We start from the raw sequence: 18435 nt of genomic DNA, 5'->3' as shown, positions 1-18435 counted from the left end.
AAGTCTAAAGTCGGGCGGGGCCGACTATATTATACCCTGCACCACTTTGTAGATCTAAATTTTCGATACCATATCACATCCGTCAAATGTGTTGGGGGCTATATATAAAGGTTTGTCCCAAATACATACATTTAAATATCACTCGATCTGGAAGAATTTGATAGACTTCTACAAAATCTATAGACTCAAAATTTAAGTCGGCTAATGCACTAGGGTGGAACACAATGTTAGTAAAAAATATGGGAAACGGTTAAATCTGAAGCAATTTTAAGGAAACTTCGAAAAAGTTTATTTATGATTTATCGCTCGATATATATGTATAAGAAGTTTACGAAAATTAGAGCCATTTTTACAACTTTTCGACTAAGCAGTGGCGATTTTACATGGAAAATGTTGGTATTTTGACCATTTTTGTCGAAATCAGAAAAACATATATATGGGAGATATATCTAAATCTGAACCGATTTCAACCAAATTTGGCACGCATAGCTACAATGCTAATTCTACTCCCTGTGCAAAATTTCAACTAAATCGGAGCAAAAAATTGGCCTCTGTGGTCATATGAATGTAAATCGGGCGAAAGCTAGATATGGGAGCTATATCTAAATCTGAACCGATTTCAACCAAATTTGGCACGCATAGCTACAATGCTAATTATACTCCCTGTGCAAAATTTCAACCAAATCGGAGCAAAAAATTGGCCTCTGTGGTCATTTGAGTGTAAATCGGGCGAAAGCTATATATGGGAGCTATATCCAAATCTGAACCGATTTCAACCAAATTTGGCACGCATAGTAACTATGCTAATTCTACTCCCTATGCAAAATTTCAACTAAATCGGAGCAAAAAATTGGCCTCTGTTGGCAAATGAGTGTAAATCGGGCGAAAGGTATATATGGGAGCTATATCTAAATCTGAACCGATGTCAACCAAATTTGGCACGCATAGCTACAATGCTAATTCTACTCCCTGTGCAAAATTTTAACTAAATCGGAGTTAAAAATTAGCGTCTGTGGTCATATGAGTGTAAATCGGGCGAAAGCTATATATGGGAGATATATCCAAATCTGGGAAACAGGGCCCTATACCAAATTTTAGGACAATCAGACTAAAACTGCGAGCTGTACTTTGTACACAAAAATACACCAACAGTCAGTATATTAACTTTGTCATTCCGTTTGTAACACATCGAAATATTGCTCTAAGACCCCATAAAGTACATATATTCTGGGTCGTGGTGAAATTCTGAGTCGATCTGAGCATGTCCGTCCGTCCGTCCGTCCGTCCGTCCGTCCGTCCGTCTGTTGAAATCACGCTAACTTTCGAACGAAACAAGCTATCGATATGAAATTTGGCACAAGTAGTTGTTATTGATGTAGGTCAGATGGTATTGAAAATGATCTGGCTGAAATTGGGTACATGGTGTTAGTATATGGTCTCTAAAAACCATGCAGAAATTGGTTCATATCGGTCCATAATTACATATAGCCCTCATATAAACCGATCCCCCGATTTGGCTTGCGGAGCCTAAAAGAGAAGCAAATTTCATCCGATCCGGCTGAAATTTGGTACATGGTGTTAGTATATGGTCTCTAACAATCATGCAAAAATTGGTCCACATCAGTCCATAATTATATATAGCCCCCATATAAACCGATCCCCCGATTTGGCTTGTGGAGCCTCTAAGAGAAGTAACTTTCATCCGATCCGGCTGAAATTTGGTACATGGTGTTGGTATATGTTCTCTAATGACCATGCAAAAAATGGTCCACATCGCCCATAATTATATATAGCCCCCATATAAACTGATCCCCAGATTTGACCTCCGGAGCCTCTTAGAGGAGCAAAAGTCATCCGATCCGATTGAAATTTGGTCCGTGGTGTTGGTATATGTTCTCTAACAACCAGGCCAAAATTGGTCCATATCGGTCTATAATTATATATAGCCCCCATATAAGCCGATCCCCAGATTTGACCTCCGGAGCCTCTTAGAATTGGTCCATATCGGTCCATAATTATATATAGCCCCCATATAAACTGATCCCCCGATTTGGCTTGCGGAGCCTCTCAGAGAAGCAAATTTCATCCGATCCGGCTGAAATTTGGTACATGGTGTTAGAATGTGGTCTCTAACAAACACGCGACTCAACTAAGATTTTAATTGGAAAAATTTAGTGTTTTGACAAAATTTCCTATAGAAATAACGCATTGACAAAATTTCCTATAGATATAAAATTTTTACAATATAATAAAATAATATTTTGACAAAATTTTCTATAGAAATAAAATGTTGACAAAAGTTTCTATAGAAATAAAATTTTGACAAAATTTTCTATAGAAATAAAATTTTGACAAAATTTTCTATAGAAATAAAATTTTGAGAAAATTTTCTATAGAAATAAAATTTTGACAAAATTTTCTATAGAAAAAAAATTTTGACAAAATTTTCTATAGAAATAAAATTTTGACAAAATTTTCTATAGAAATAAAATTTTGACAAAATTTTCTATTGAAATAAAATTTTGACAAAATTTTCTATAGAAATAAAATTTTGACAAAATTTTCTATAGAAATAAAATTTTGAAAAAATTTTCTATTGAAATAAAATTTTGACAAAATTTTCTATAAAACTAAAGTTTTTACAAAATGTATTATTATAATAAAATTCTGACAATATTTTCTATTGAAATAGCATGTTCACAACATTTTTTATACAAATACATTTTTGAAAAAAATTCTATTGAAATAAAATTTTGACAAAATTTGCTATAGAAATAAAATTTGGACAAAGTTTCCTAAAGAAATAAAATTATAACCAAAATTTCTATAGAAATAAAATTTTGGCAAAATTTTTTATAGAAATACTTTTTTGACAAAATTTTTAATAGAAATAAAATTTTGACAAAATTTGGTTGACTAAACTTGTAGATTATTTCTGGCACGACGATGTAGTGTAACCACTACATCGTGTCCAGATGAACGTATCGTTTGAACGGATGCAACACATATGACAAATAAGCTTGGAGTTCCAAAAAAGTGCAAGTTATCACCGACTTACAAAACAAAGTTAGACTGGAAAGAGCCAAAAATTTGCTTCAATTGCACGAAACTGGCAAAATATCAAATCTTGATTTGTCCGATGAGAAGCCATTAGAATTTATATACTGACATCAAAATCAGAATTTCAAACGGATTGAAGAACTTTACTCCTTTTCTGCGTATAGAAATTAAATTTTGAAAAATTTTCATAAGAAATAAAATTATGACAAAATTTTCTATAAAAATAAAAGTTTGACAAAACTTTCCATAGAAATAAAATTTCATCAAAATGTTTATAGTATAAAAATTTTGACAAAATTTTCTACAGAAATACAATTTTGACAACATTTTTGCTAGAAATAACATTTTGACAAAATTTTCTATAAAAATAAAATTTTGACAAAATTTTCTATAGATATAAAATTTTGATAAAACTTTCAAGAGAAATTTTTTCTCAAAAATTTTGATCAAAAATTTTAAAAGATTTTTTTAATTTGGTAGATTTTTGGTAAAATTTTCTTCAATCTTATGTAGATTATTTGTGACACGAATTGCAACCGAATTGTTGGGTAAGGCTCGGAACCAGCCCTATACCACGTAAATATCGCACATCGTCTGTTGCTTCTATTCGACACACATGTGTCCGACAATCTAGGTGCCCATTTTACCTCGCGTTCTCCTCTCCCGCCTTACGTTCTCTATGCTCACCTCCCTTTACGCCATTATTTGTATACAATACCTGATTCCAAATTACCCTACACTGCCAATAAACAACCCAATTCACTAAAAAAATTTAATATGCATGCAACACGAAATTCATTTCATGTAATACACTGTCTCTGATTAGGTATTTCATTACTCTAGCATGACAGCACTTACTTGTGCGTGTCTTTCACAGATTGTTAATTCGTAAGAATTTCACTCTTGTAGTCCTTTTGTAGGTTTGATATTCTGTGAAATACCCACATGGAAAATGGACAAAGAAAAATTTCTCTTTTAGCAAAATATTCATGGTATAAGACTTTGTATCACCGATGAGAGGCATGAAAAATATTTCTTAAAAAAAATTAAAAGATTGTCACGAATATAGAAAAATGACACTTTTCGTTGGCTACCAAGAATATATCATTAGGTGTAATTTCTTTAGAGCTGGAAAAAAGGCATACAAAAATAATTTTCGTGACATTAAAACGTGTAAATAACAATCAAAGAATAGAGGGAAAAATTAGTCAGGCTACAATAGAGTTTATATGGAATATCACCACAGTCATTATTTTCAGAAAAAATCCATTAAAAATCAAATTAGGCTGACAAAAAACTAACTCAGCAAAGGCAAATAAAGAAATTTAATTAAGAAAAATTTCCCATGAAATATATTTGTTGTATATTTAGCTGGGATAGTTTTTTCATAGTTAAGCAAAATTTTAGCCCAACGAAGATATCTTGTGAAAGTTGTCCGGGCAAATAAATCTTTATTAGTGGGTACCGTTGACGTCAACATGGTTGGCCTGAAAACAAGCTTTAGCAACAAAAGAAAACTTCGTTGGTCTAAAAATTCGTTTCCAAGAAATGTCCATCGTGATACTACAGGTGGTGAATTTCTCAATGGCCAATTCCGAGTCCCAACGGCATTTCACATATATGTGCAAGCACACATAACAGCTTTGTAAAACAGTTACTTTAATCAGAGGGGATAAATTATTGCTTTTTGGTCTTCGGTCGAAACTGGGATTGAACCCACTATGCTACTATAGGTGAGGTGGACATGCTCATCATTACATCACGACTAAGAAAATTGTGTCAAAAATTTATTTCTATAGAAAATTTTGTCAAAGTTTTATAGAAGATTTTGTCAAAATTTTATTTCTATAGAAAATTTTGTCCAATTTTTTTTCTATAGAAAATTTGGTCAAAATTTTATTTCTGTGAAAAATTTTGTCTTAATTTTATTTCTATAGAAAATTGTATCAAAATTTTATTTCTATAAAAAATTTTGTCTAAATTTTATTTCTATAATAAATTTTGTCAAAATTTTCTTTCTATAGAAAATTTTGTCAAAATTTTACTTCTGTAAATGATTTTGTCAAAATTGTATTTCTATAGAAAATTTTGTCAAAATTTTATTTCTATAAAAATTTTTGTCCAAATTTCATTTCTATAGAAAATTTTGTCCAAATTTTATTCTTTGGAAAAAATTGTCCAAATTTTATTTCTATAGAAAATTTTGTCCAAATTTTTTCTATAGAAAATTTTGCGAAAATTTTATCAAAATTTTCTTTCTATAGAAAATTTTGTCCATATCTTATGTCTATTGAAAATTTTGTTCATATTTTATTTGTATAGAAAAGTTTGTCAAATTTGTATTTCTAGAAAGAATTTTATAAAAATTTTTCTTTCTATAGAAAATTTTGTCAAAATTTTATTTCTACAGAAAATTGTGTCAATATTTTTTGTCAATTTTTTTTTTCATTTTGTTGTTATACCCTCCACCATTGGATGGGGGGTATATTAACTTTGTCATTCAGTTTGTAACACATCGAAATATTGGTATAAGACCCCATAGGTTAGGTTAGGTTATGGAGGTTGACACCAATCCGAACTAGCGGGTTTGTGTCCACTTAGACCATAGTTGGTCCATTGTGATTCCTCTAAACTTCTTTTTCCTTCTCCTCCACGTGTCCGTCATCTTCTGGCCGGAATGAGTCCATTGTATGATAGTGTATCCTTGGAAGCGCCTAGCTCCTCCACCCCGAAGACTTGATGAAGACGAGGATATTCCTCAGGCTGCATTCTCGCAAGTCGGTCAAAGTCTGAAAGAAATAAGAGCCGAGTATCTTGTTTCTTCTGAAAGATAGTGCTGGACACTGGCACAGGAAGTGAAAAGAGTCCTCCGTAGCATCGGGGTCCAGACACCACCTACAAATATCATCACTTGCTAGGCCTATCCTTACCATATGTTTCCCCAAGGTGTTGTGTCCCGTTATGATGCCTATCATAGACCTTACATCCTCCCTCTGTAATGACATCAGGACCTCAGAGTTCCTAGTATTATTGTCATCCCACATCAATTTGGTTTGTTCACATCCAACAGAAGAAGCCCAACGTCTCTTCCATAAACCTTCATATTTGCCCTTGATCCTGTAAATAAACAAAGAGAGCGGAGGAAAAACGTCCGAAATGACGCTTTCCGTACTACTTGCGCCTTCCTTAGCCAGTATATCTGCCTCTTCATTCAACTCTATGCCATAATGTCCAGGTACCCAGCACAGAGTTACATTATGCTGTTCAGTGAGAACCTTAAGCTCTCTACGACAGCGGCTGACTACCTTCGACCTTATGTTCGTATTGCCCAGGGCCTTAATAGCTGCCTGACTATCGATGAAAATGCTGATATCGCATCTAAATAGCGGCCTCATCGATATAAGTTCTGCAGCTTTTGCAATAGCAAATATCTCGGCCTGGAAAATGCTACATTGTTCGTCCAACTTGAAGGACTCCTTAAGTCCCAACTCCTTGCAGTATATTCCGCTGCCTACACCTTCTGTCATTTTAGAGCCGTCAGTATAAATGTTGAGACTCCCAAAGTGTATCCTGTTTACGTCCCAGTCCTCAACGCTCGGGATAATTGAGTCCAGGTCACTCTCAAACATATGCCATGGCGCCATATGGTCCGTTCTTATATGGCGTCCGGCGTACGATATCAGTTCCGTGTGTCTGCAGCTCGTGCTCTCCAAAGAGTCCAGGCCCTTCAGTCTGGTCAGTATGACCTCCGCGTTCTTCCTTATATGCAGGTCCAATGGAATTATCCCCATCAATACCTCCAGTGCGGCTGTGGCCGTTGTCCTCATCGCCCCGGTCATATAGATAAGAGCCGTTCTATTTATCCTGCCCAATCTCTGTATATGATTGTGATGGTTAGTGACGGGCCACCAGACATGACATCCATATACCGCTACTGGCCTTATTACAGCTGTGTATAGCCAGTTGAAAAGGGCCGGTTTCATCCCCCATCGCTCCCCAACGAGCTTCTGACACGCGTATAACGCCGCATAAGTCTTCTTCATACGATCCGCTACGTTCTCTAGCCAATTTAGCCTCGAGTCCAGTACAATCCCCAGATAACGTGCCGATTTCGAGAGTGTCAATCTCGTGCCCTGAAATTCCGGATCTTTGTAACCGACCAGTCTCTTTTTCCTTGTAAAGAGCACCAAATCCGTTTTTCTTGGATTTACTCCCAGTCCACCACCACTAGCCCATTCCGCTAGAGACTTCAGCGACTCGCTCATTACGTCCGAGATCGTATCCAAGAATTTACCTGAGACCATTATGACGATGTCATCCGCGTACGCCACCACTTTTATGCCCCTATTACTCAGGGCGCTAAGAATCTCATCCACTATAATCAGCCAGAGCACAGGTGATATCACTCCTCCCTGAGGAAGCCCTCTTGTAGTAGTTGCTTGTCGGTTGTAGTCTGCCAATTCAGCTACGATGTTCCTATGGCGTAGCATTGCCTCAATCCAGTTCGTTACGGCACTGCTAATACCATTTCTCTCCAGAGCAAGTACTACTTTCTCGATTTTTGTGTTATTGAAGGCACCTTCAATGTCCAGAAAAGCCGCTAATGTATATTCTCCGTATGCTATGGATTTCTCAATATAATGCACTACAGAATGTAGTGCAGATTCAACCGATTTACCCTTCAAATATGCATGTTGGCAGTTTGACAGTTTCTTATCCAATTTATTCCTTAGGTGGTTGTCCAAGACTCTCTCTAGAGTCTTCAATAAGAAAGATGTCAGGCTGATAGGTCTGAAGTCCTTGGCTGTTCCGTGTACTATTCTACCAGCTTTGGGGATAAAAATAACTTTGACTCTTCGCCAAGCCCTCGGTATGTACCCGTGCTCCAATGACGCCCTGAAAAGTCCCACATAAGTGTCCCCCAGGATGTCGAAAGACTCCTGCAGCATACACGGATATATCCGGTCTAGTCCCGGAGACTTATAAGGACCAAAACTATTTATTGCCCTCTTTATGCTTCGTCTGGTGATAATATCAGAGGCCTCCTCTCTTCCTCCCTCAAAAACTTTAAAACTGCACGGATCCGATGCCATGTTTAACTCACACTCTGGAAAATGCGTGTCAAGTAGCATCTCTAGTGTTTCTACTGGTGATTCAGTCCATGTTCCATCTGGTTTCTGTAAATTCCCACTAAACTTAGGCTGTTTCGATAAAAGTTTCCGTAATCTTGCAGTATCCTTTATATTAGAAAGTTCCTCTATCACCCGGATGAAATCGTTCCTTTTCACCTTTCTTGTTTCCTTTTTGTACTCTTTCAGACATTCCTTATAATCATTCCATGCCTGTTCATTGTCGTTTTTCTTGGCCACATTAAACAATTTCCTAGATTTCTTTCTGATGTTCATAAGATCCTTGTTCCACCAGGCTTGGTGCCTTTTGTTACGTGGTCGACTGATGGGGCATGACTTGACAAAGGATCTTGACAGCTTGTATTCCAAATCATTAGCCGCCTTTTCAATGTCGTCGGGTCCGGCAATCACTTTTTCCATATCAAAAGTCGGCGCATTTAACAAATGCTGCCGGAATTTGTTCCAATTTATCCTTCTTGGGTTTCTGAATTCGTCAGCAATTTTCTTATATCCTGTTCCTAACCTGAATTCTATATATTTATGGTCCGAGTAGCTCATCTCCTTGGACACTTTCCAGTCCGATACTGCAATTTTGCTGCTAAGATTGCCGAATGTCAGGTCAAGCACCTCTCTTCGCGTACGGGTTTCGAAAGTATGTGCCTTTCCTCGGTTATGCACCACTATCTGATTCTCAAGAAAGTACTCCATAAGACTCTCTCCTCTGGAATTCGTATCTGTACTTGCCCATAATTCGTGGTGAGAGTTCGCATCACAACCAATTATAAAATCCCTGTTTTTTTCCTTACAATATCTCACCAGTTCCCTCACAATACGAGGTGGTGGCATGATATCATCATCATGCGAAAAGTAGGCCGATGCCACAATAAAATATATATATTTTTTGGGTCGTGGTGAAATTCTGAGTCGTTCTAAGCATGTCCGTACGTCTGTTGAAATCACGCTAACTTCCGAAGGAAACAAGCTAACCACTTGAAACTTAGCATAAGTAGTTGTTATTGATGTAGGTCGAACGGTATTGCCAATGGGCCATATCGGACCACTTTTACGTATAGCCCCCATAATAACGGACCCCTAGATTTGGCTTTCGGAGCCTCTTAGAGGGGCAAAGTTCATACGATCCGGTTAGAATTTGATACGTGGTGTTAGAATATGGTTTCTAACAACCATACAAAAATTGGTCAATATCGATTCATAATTACACATAGGCCCCATATAAACAGATCACCAGATTTGATCTTCGGAGTTTCTAGGAGGTCAAATTTCATCCGATCCGGTTGAAATTTGGTACATGGTGTTAGTACGGGGTCTTTAACAACCATGCAAGAATTGGTTTATATCGGTCCACAATTATATATAGCCCCCATGTAAACCGATTCCCAGATTTGACCTACGGAACCTCTTGGAGGAGCAAAAGTCATCCGATTCTGTAGAAAATTAGTACGTGGTGTTAGTATATGGTCTCTAACAACAATGGACAAATTGGTCCATATCGGTTCATAATTATATATAGCACCCATATAAACCGTTGCCCAGATTTGACCTCCGTATCGTCTTGGAGGAGCAAAATTTATCCGATCCGGTTGAAATTTGGAACGTGGTGTTACTATATGGCCGTTAACAACCATGCCAAAATTGATCCATATCGGTCTATAGCTATATATAGCCGATCCCCAATCACACAAAAATTGGTCCATATCGGTTCATAATCATGGCTGCCACTCGAGCCAAAAATAATCTAACAAAATTTTATTTCTATAGAAAATTTTGTCAAAATTTTATTTCTAATGAAAATTTTGTCAAAATTTTATTTCTAATGAAAATTTTGTCAAAATTTTATTTCTATAGAAAATGTTCTCAAAATTTTATTTCTATAGAAAATTTTCTCAATATTTTATTTCTATGAAAAAGTTTCTCAAATTTTTTTTTTCTATAGAAAATTTTGTCAAAATTTTATTTCTATAGAAAATTTTGTCAAAATTTTATTTTTATAGAAAATTTTTGTCAATATTGTATTTCTATAGAAAATTTTGTCAAAATTTTATTTCTATGGAAAATGTTGTCAAAATTTTATTTCTATAGAAAATTTTGTCAAAATTTTATTTCTATAGAAAATTTTGTCAAAATTTTATTTCTGTAGAAAATTTTGTCAAAATTTTATTTCTATAGAAAATTTTGTAAAAATTTTATTTCTATAGAAAATTTTGTCAAAATTTTATTTCTATAGAACTTTTTGTTAAATATTTATTTCTATAGAAAATTTTTTCAAAATTTTATGTCTATAGAAAATTTTGCCAACATTTTATTTCAATGGAAAATGTTGTCTACATTTTATTCCTACAGAAAATGTATGCTATAGAAAAATTTAGTAGTATACTTGATATTTTGGTAGGTTTTGCAGAATATTCATAAATTGCCTCTAGAAATAAAGGTTTAAAACTTTTTGTTTTAAATAAGTTTTTAACAAAATTTCCTAAAGAAACAAAACTGTTGACAAAATTTTCTATAAAAATAAAATGTTGACAGAATAAATAATATTTAAATTAACTAAGCTTTAGATATAAACTAATATTCATTTTGAGGACTCTGCCTCATTGAGAAAAAATCATTTTTTACATGGAGGTATATGAATGAGAATTTTATAAATGTTATAATTTTGACATTTATTTGTATGTGATCTCTTATCTGATAAATTATCAAAAAAAAAAAACCAAAAAAAAAAAACGAAAATTCATAAATGACATCGGTATTCTTATTTGAGTTTTATAAAGGCTAGATTTTAGGATATATAGCTCCCTGAAATTTGCATTTCTGCCTCGGAATTAATACCAAAACTTTAAGGAAATATCAACATCTCGGGTATTTCTATAGTTTTGAGCTCTTTAGAAGATTTTACTTACCCCAAGTCGATTTCATTTCATGTTTCTGACATAATCTTTCGTTTCATATTATACACAATGTCATATTTCGACAATGGTTTTATTAGAACTTTTCCTATTATTAATGATTTAAAGCAAAGCGAAAGTAAGGCCAAAGAAAAGTCGAAAATAATGACCGTCGAAAATAGGAACAATCCCCGCAGGGCAGGCAGAAAAAAGGAACATAATCATTATTTTCTATTTATTTGATGTTTATTATGGAAATGTGTCCAGACATTTAGACTTCAGTCTTGCTTTGTCTTGTCTCTTTGGTCTTGTGGACAATTGTGGCCAACAATTCAATTGCTTTGAAATTGCACAAAAATTGTGGTATTTCATTTCACTTACTTCATTCAGTCTAAGGCTAAACATTTTTTAGGGCGTTTGTTTGGTTGGCTCGGTCAGACGACAGCTCTATAATTTTCTACAAAGAGGCTGGTTTGGTTTTGACTTTATTTTTATGATTCTTTCGTTTGGTTTTGGACAGGTCATTTGCATTCATTTAATGCCGTAATCAATAAAGTTATGTCAAGCATTACCATTTATTTGTTGTGGCCTTCAGAGTAGAATATCAATTTCTATACTTAAGCGCCTGTTTCGGGGGATATTTGTGGGTAGGATTAGAGAGGACATTCAATTGCAGGTCATTCCTAATGTTATTTTTATTAAATATGACATAGGCCTTATATGTAATTTCCGCTTAGTGGTTGAACAATATTTTTGGTTAGGATTATTTATCATTTTTTTGTTGTTGTTTGTTATAAATAATTTAGAGTCATTTCATTGACATTGAGTCTTTTGCGAAATAACTTCCATATTTATGATTTTCACAAACTTCACATGGACGTTTAGGGATTTTGGGACTATTTATTGAAAATTATTAAAGTAAATAAGCTTGAAAATATAAATAATAATGATTCAATGTTGTTCAAAACTAGCAGTAAATTATTTCTACATGTAATCAATGGAAATACATTTTTTGACACAATTTTCAGTAGAAATAAAATTTTGACAAAATTTTCTATAGAAATAAAATTTTAACAAAATTTTCTATAGAAATAAAATTTTGACAAAATTTTCTATAGAAATAAAATTTTGAAAAAATTTCTAGAGAAATAAAATTTTGAAAAAATTTCTAGAGAAATAAAATCTTGACAAAATTGTCTAAGAAATAAAATTTAGACAAAATTTTCTATAAAAATAAAATTTTGACAAAAGTGTTTGACAAAATTTTCTGTCGAAATAAAATTTTGCCAAAATTTTATATAGAAATACAATTTTTACGAAATATTCTATAGAAATAAAATATTGACAACATTTTCAATGGAAATAAAATTTTGACAAAATTTTCTATAGATATAAAATTTTGACAAAATTGTCAATCGAATTAAAATTGGGACAAAATTTTCTATAGAAATAAAATTTTAACAAAATTTTCCAAAAAATAAAATGTTGACAAAATTTTCTATTGAAATATAATTTTGACAAAATTTTCTATAGAAATAAAATGTTGGCAAAATTTTCTATAGAAATAAAATTGTGAAAAATTTTCTATGGAAATAAATTTTCTTCAAAATTTTCTATAGAAATAAAATTTTGAAAAATTTCTAGAGAAATAAAATTTTGACAAAAATTTCTATAAAAAGAACATTTTGAAAAAACTTTTTGACAAAATATTCTGTCGAAATAAATGTTTGCCAAATTTTATATAGAAATACAATTTTTACGAAATATTCTATAGAAATAAAATTTTGACAAAGTTTTCTATAGAAGTAAAATTTGGCAAAATTTTCTATAGAAATAAAATTTTGACAAAATTTTGACAAATTTTTCTATAGAAATAAAATTTTGACAAAATTTTCTATAGAAATAAAATTTTGACAAAATTTTCTATAGAAATAAAATTTCGACAAAATTTTCTATGGAAATAAAATGTTGACTAAATTTTCTATAGAAATAAAATATTGACAAAATTATCTGTGGAAATAAAATGTTGACAAAAATTTTCTATAGAGGTAAAATTTTGACAAAATTTTCTATGGACATAAAATTTCGGCAAAATTTTCGATATAAATAAAATTTTGACAAAATTTTCTAAGAAATAAAATTTTCTATAAAAATAAAATTTTGACAAAATTATTTGACAAAATTTTCTGTCGAAATAAAATGTTGCCAAAATTTTATATATAAACACAATTTTTACGAAATATTTATATAGAAACAAAATATTGACAACATTTTCTATCGAAATAAAATTGTGACAATTTTGACAAAATTTTCTAAGAAATAAAATTTTGACATAATTTTCTATGGAAATATAATTTTGACAAAATATTCTATAGAAATAAAATTTTGACAAAATATTCTATAGAAATAAAATTTTCTATAGAAGTAAAATTTTGACAAAATTTTCTATAGAAATAAAATTTTGACAAAATTATCTATGGAAATAAAATGTTGACAAAAGTTTTTCACAAAATTTTCTGTTGAAATAAAATGTTGAAAAAATTTTCTATAGAAATAAAATTTTGACAAAATATTCTATAAAAATAAAATTTTAACAAAATTTTCTATAGAAATGAAATATTGACAAAGTTTTCTATAGAAATAAAATATTGACAAAATTATCTATGGAAATAAAATGTTGACAAAAGTTTTTGACAAAATTTTCTGTTGAAATAAAATTTTGCCAAAATTTTCTATGGAAACAAAATTTTTTTTAAAATTTTTTTAAAATTTTGAAAAAAATTTCTATAGAAATAAAATTTTGACAAATTTTTCTATAGAGATAAAATTTTGACAAAATTTTCTATGGAAATAAAATTCTGACAAAATTTTCTATGGAAATAAAATTTTAACAAATGTTTCTATAGAGAAAAAAGCTTGACAAAATTTTCTATGGAAATAAAATTCTGAAAACATTTTCTGTGGAAATAAAGTTTTGACAAAATTTTCTATAGAAATAAAAATTTTGACAAAATTTTCTATTGAAATAAAATTTTGACAAAATTTTCTATAGAAATAAAATTATGACAAATTTTCTTTAGAAATAAAATATTGACAAAATTATCAATGGACATAAAATGTTGACAAAATTTTGCTATAGAAATAAAATTTTGACAGAATTTTCTATAGAAATAAAATTTTGACAAAATTTTGCTATAGAAATAAAATTTTGACAAAATTTTCCATAGAAATAAAATTTTGATAAAATTCTCGTTAGAAATAAAATTTTGGCAAAATTTTCTTTACAAATAAAATTTTTAGATTGTCTATTGATATAAATCTTTGACAAAATTTTCTATAGAAATAACATTTTGACAAAATTTTCTATAGAAATAACATTTTGACAAAATTTTCTATAAAAATAAAATTTTAACAAAATTTTCTATAGAAATGAAATATTGACAAAGTTTTCTATAGAAATAAAATTATGACAAAATTATCTATGGAAATACAATATTGACAAAAGTTTTTGACAAAATAATCTGTTGAAATAAATTTTTGACAAAATTTTCTATGGAAATAAAATTTTGACAAAATTTTTTTAGAAATAAAATTTTGACAACATTTTCTATAGAAATAAAATTTTGAAAAAAATTTCTATAGAAATAAAATTTTGACAAATGTTTCTATAGAGATAAAATCTTGGCAAAATTTTCTATGGAAATAAAATTCTGACAAAATTTTCTATTGAAATAAAATTTTGACAAAATTTTCTATAGAAATAAATTTATGAAAAATTTTCTTTAGAAATAAAATATTGACAAAATTCTCAATAGAAATATAATGTTGACAAAATTTTCTATAGAGATAACATTTTGACAAAATGTTCTATGAAAATAAAATTTCGGCAAAATTTTCGATAGAAATAAAATTTTGAAAAAATTTCTAGAGAAATAAAATGTTGTCAAAATTTCCTAAGAAATAAAATTTTGACAAAATTTTTTATATAAATAAAATTTTGACAAAATTTTCTGCCGAAATAAAATGTTGCCAAAATTTTATATAGAAATACAATTTTTACGAAATATTTATATAGAAATAAAATATTGACAACATTTTCTATGAAAATAAAATTTTGACAAAATTTTCTATAGAAATAAAATTTTGACAAAATTTTCTATAGAAATAAAATTATGACAACATTTTGAAAAAAATATCTATGGAAATAAAATTTCGGCAAAATTGTCTATAGAAATTTAATTTTAAAAAAATTTTCTAGAGAAATAAAATTTTGACAAAAGTTTTTGACAAAATTTTCCGTCGAAATAAAATTTTGCCAAAATTTTCTATAGAAATACAATTTTTACTAAATTTTCTATAGAAATAAAATATTGACAAAATTTTGAAGAGAAATAAAATGTTGACAAAATTTTCTAAGAAATAAAACTTTGACAAAATTTTCTGTAAACGTAATTTTGACAGATTTTTATGGAAAAAATTTCCATATAAAAAACAAAATTTTCCATATAAAAAACATTTTGACAAAGTTTTCTTTAGAAATAAAATTTTGTACATAAATGCAATTTTTATAAAATTTTCTATAGAAATAAAATTTTCTAGAGAAATAAAAATTTCACAAAATTTTTTATAGAGATGAAATCTTAACAAAATTTTCTGTACTATTTGTTTTGACAAAATGTTGTATAGAATTAAATTTTGCCATCATGTTGTACAGAAATAACATTTTGACAAAATTCTCTATACAAATAAAATGAAGACCGAATTATCTGTACAAATAAAATTTTGACAAAATTTTCTATAAAAATACAATTTTGAGAAAATTTTCTATGAAAAATTGACAAAATTTTCTGTAGAAATAAAATTTTGAAAATTTTTCTACAGAAATGAGATTTTGGCAATTTTTTTTTAGAAATAAAATTTTGACAAAATTTTGTATATATTTACTATCTTTCAAAATTTTAATTTTCTTGTTGGTCCATTTCGTTAAAGTCAATTTTGAGTACGTTCTACGTTTTTAAGCAAATGTAACTGTAATGACAAAATAACTTAAAATAATGTTAACCAAATTTCAATGTAAACTTTTTTTTATATTCCTCATATTTCGATAACAAAAGCCGTGACAAATTTTTTTCTTCAAAATTTACAATCAACTTACCGATGGTCCAAATGAAGTCAAAAATGTTGGCGTTTGAATATCAGCCGCATACAAATCATCCAGCGGTACTTCACGTAAACAATCCACAATCTGCTCATGATGTTTATCCAAATCCTCCGGGATTGAACAGTTGACTTCTTTGGCTAATTTCACAGCAAACATGACAGGATCTTCGACCAAAGCCCATGATGAGTAGGCTGAACCGGACATAAGAATGGCCCGATGAAATAGACCACGGACCATAGTAGGTGTTGACATTAAATAATTGATGCAAGCAGCTCCGGTACCATGGCCAGCTAAAGTTACAGCATTAGGATCACCACCAAATTTCTGAATATTTTGTTGGATCCAATGTAGGGCGGCAATTTGATCCATAAGACCATAATTGGCCACACGTGCATGTTGTTGAGGATTGGGGTTGGCATTTAGAAAACCTGTTGAAGAAAAGTGAAATTAATGAGAATGAGAAAACAAAAACCCCACCAAAAATATGGTGAAAACCTAACGTAAGTGTTGTTATTAAGAAGGCTCTGAGGATAAGGCGAGTCAAAGAACACGCAACCGGAAGGAGATACTGTTGCTTATATTTATTTTATTAGGGAAATAAATAAAATAGTGTGCGTCAGATTTCGGAGAGCAAAGCTACCTTAATAAATGTTTCTTCTTTTCCTTTTGGAAAATGAGATTAAAAAAATTCTCATTGCTAGCCTGCTGCATGACTACATGCACGTTCCATGCCAAAAAGCAAAAATTGTTTTAATTCCCTTTCTTTCCTTTCGGCTTTGCGTTTTGGGTTCTCCTTATTTTGTTTCGTTTAATTCGTGATGCTGTCACCTTAAGCAGAGGGCACTTAAATATAATAATTTATTATTGCTGCCAACATTCTTCCTGGGATTCTGGATGCAATACTTATTGTGAAGTTTTTATGGATAGTCTTCGGTCAGGGTATTAGGAAGCTAAGAAATTTTCCATAAATACAAGATCGGTTGTTTGTAAAATAGAGCGAACAAAGTTTATTCATTGACATAATGAAAAATATTCATAAAGAATCCTGCACGAATTGTTGGACAACATAGAAAGGGACGGACGGACATGCACCCAAAGAAAAAATACTTTCCACAGGAACGAAATTTTAGACTAACGAAATTTCCCTTTCTTATAACGTATTTTCTTTTAGACCAAAAAAGCTCAAATTTATGATATGCGATTCAACGATTGCCTCTAGTTCTTTTTATTTGTCTTTAAAGAAAATTCTTTAGCATCAACAGAAAACTTTGTTTGTCTAAAACTTCGTTCCTCAGAAAAGAAAACACTTCTTTCAGTGTGGGCAAATTGCAATTAATTTTTTAATTGAAAACGTAACTATTTTCAATTACTTTCTCAAATGACTTTGTGTTCTAAGTTTGATGAAAAGATTATTTGTTTAAAATAAAATTTCAATTAAAAATTAAAAAAATTCACCACTTTTTATACCCTCCACCATAGGATGGGGGGTATATTAACTTTGTCATTCCGTTTGTAACACATCGAAATATTGGTCTAAGACCCCATAAAGTATATATATTCTGGGTTGTGGTGAAATTCTGAGTCGATCTAAGCATGTCCGTCCGTCCGCCCGTCCGTCTGTTGAAATCACGCTAACTTCCGAACGAAACAAGCTATCGACTTGAAACTTGGCATAAGTAGTTGCTATTGATGTAGGTCGGATGGTATTGCAAATAGGCCATATTGGACAACTTTAACGAAGCCTCTTGGAGGAGCAAAATTCATTCGATCCGGTTGAAATTTGGTACGAGGTGTAAGCATATGATATCTAACAATCATACAAGAATTGGTCCATATCGGACCATAATTATATATAGCCCCCATACATACCGATCCCCAGATTTGAACTCCGGAGCATCTTGGAGGAGCAAAACTTACCCGATCCGATGAAATTTGGTACGTGGTGTTAGTATGTGGGTTCTAACAACCATGCAAAAATTGGTATATATCGGTCCATAATTATATATAGCCCCCATATAAACGGTTTCCAATATTTGACCTCCGTATCTTCTGGGAGGAGAAAAATTCATTTGATACGGTTGAAATTTGGAACGTGGTGTTAGTATATGGCCGCTAGGTTAGGTTAGGTTAAAGTGGCAGCCCGATTAAGATTCAGGCTCACTTAGACTATTCAGTCCATTGT

At 31.1% G+C, this 18435-nt stretch overlaps 1 protein-coding gene across 1 annotated transcript in view; it reads right to left on the bottom strand.

Moving 5' to 3' along the window:
• Nlg4 (Neuroligin 4) overlaps positions 1-18435 on the bottom strand; it is a 458188-nt gene that overhangs the window by 373427 nt on the left and 66326 nt on the right. The window contains exon 4 of the mRNA XM_075294829.1: positions 16248-16681. Coding sequence (XP_075150944.1) covers positions 16248-16681 — 434 coding nt within the window. The remainder of the gene's footprint in view (positions 1-16247; positions 16682-18435) is intronic.

The sequence above is a fragment of the Haematobia irritans genome, chromosome 1 (assembly GCF_050003625.1).
Source record: "Haematobia irritans isolate KBUSLIRL chromosome 1, ASM5000362v1, whole genome shotgun sequence".
Taxonomy (NCBI): domain Eukaryota; kingdom Metazoa; phylum Arthropoda; class Insecta; order Diptera; family Muscidae; genus Haematobia; species Haematobia irritans.
Note: the sequence above shows the minus strand (reverse complement) of the source record. Positions and strands in the feature narration are given on the sequence as shown.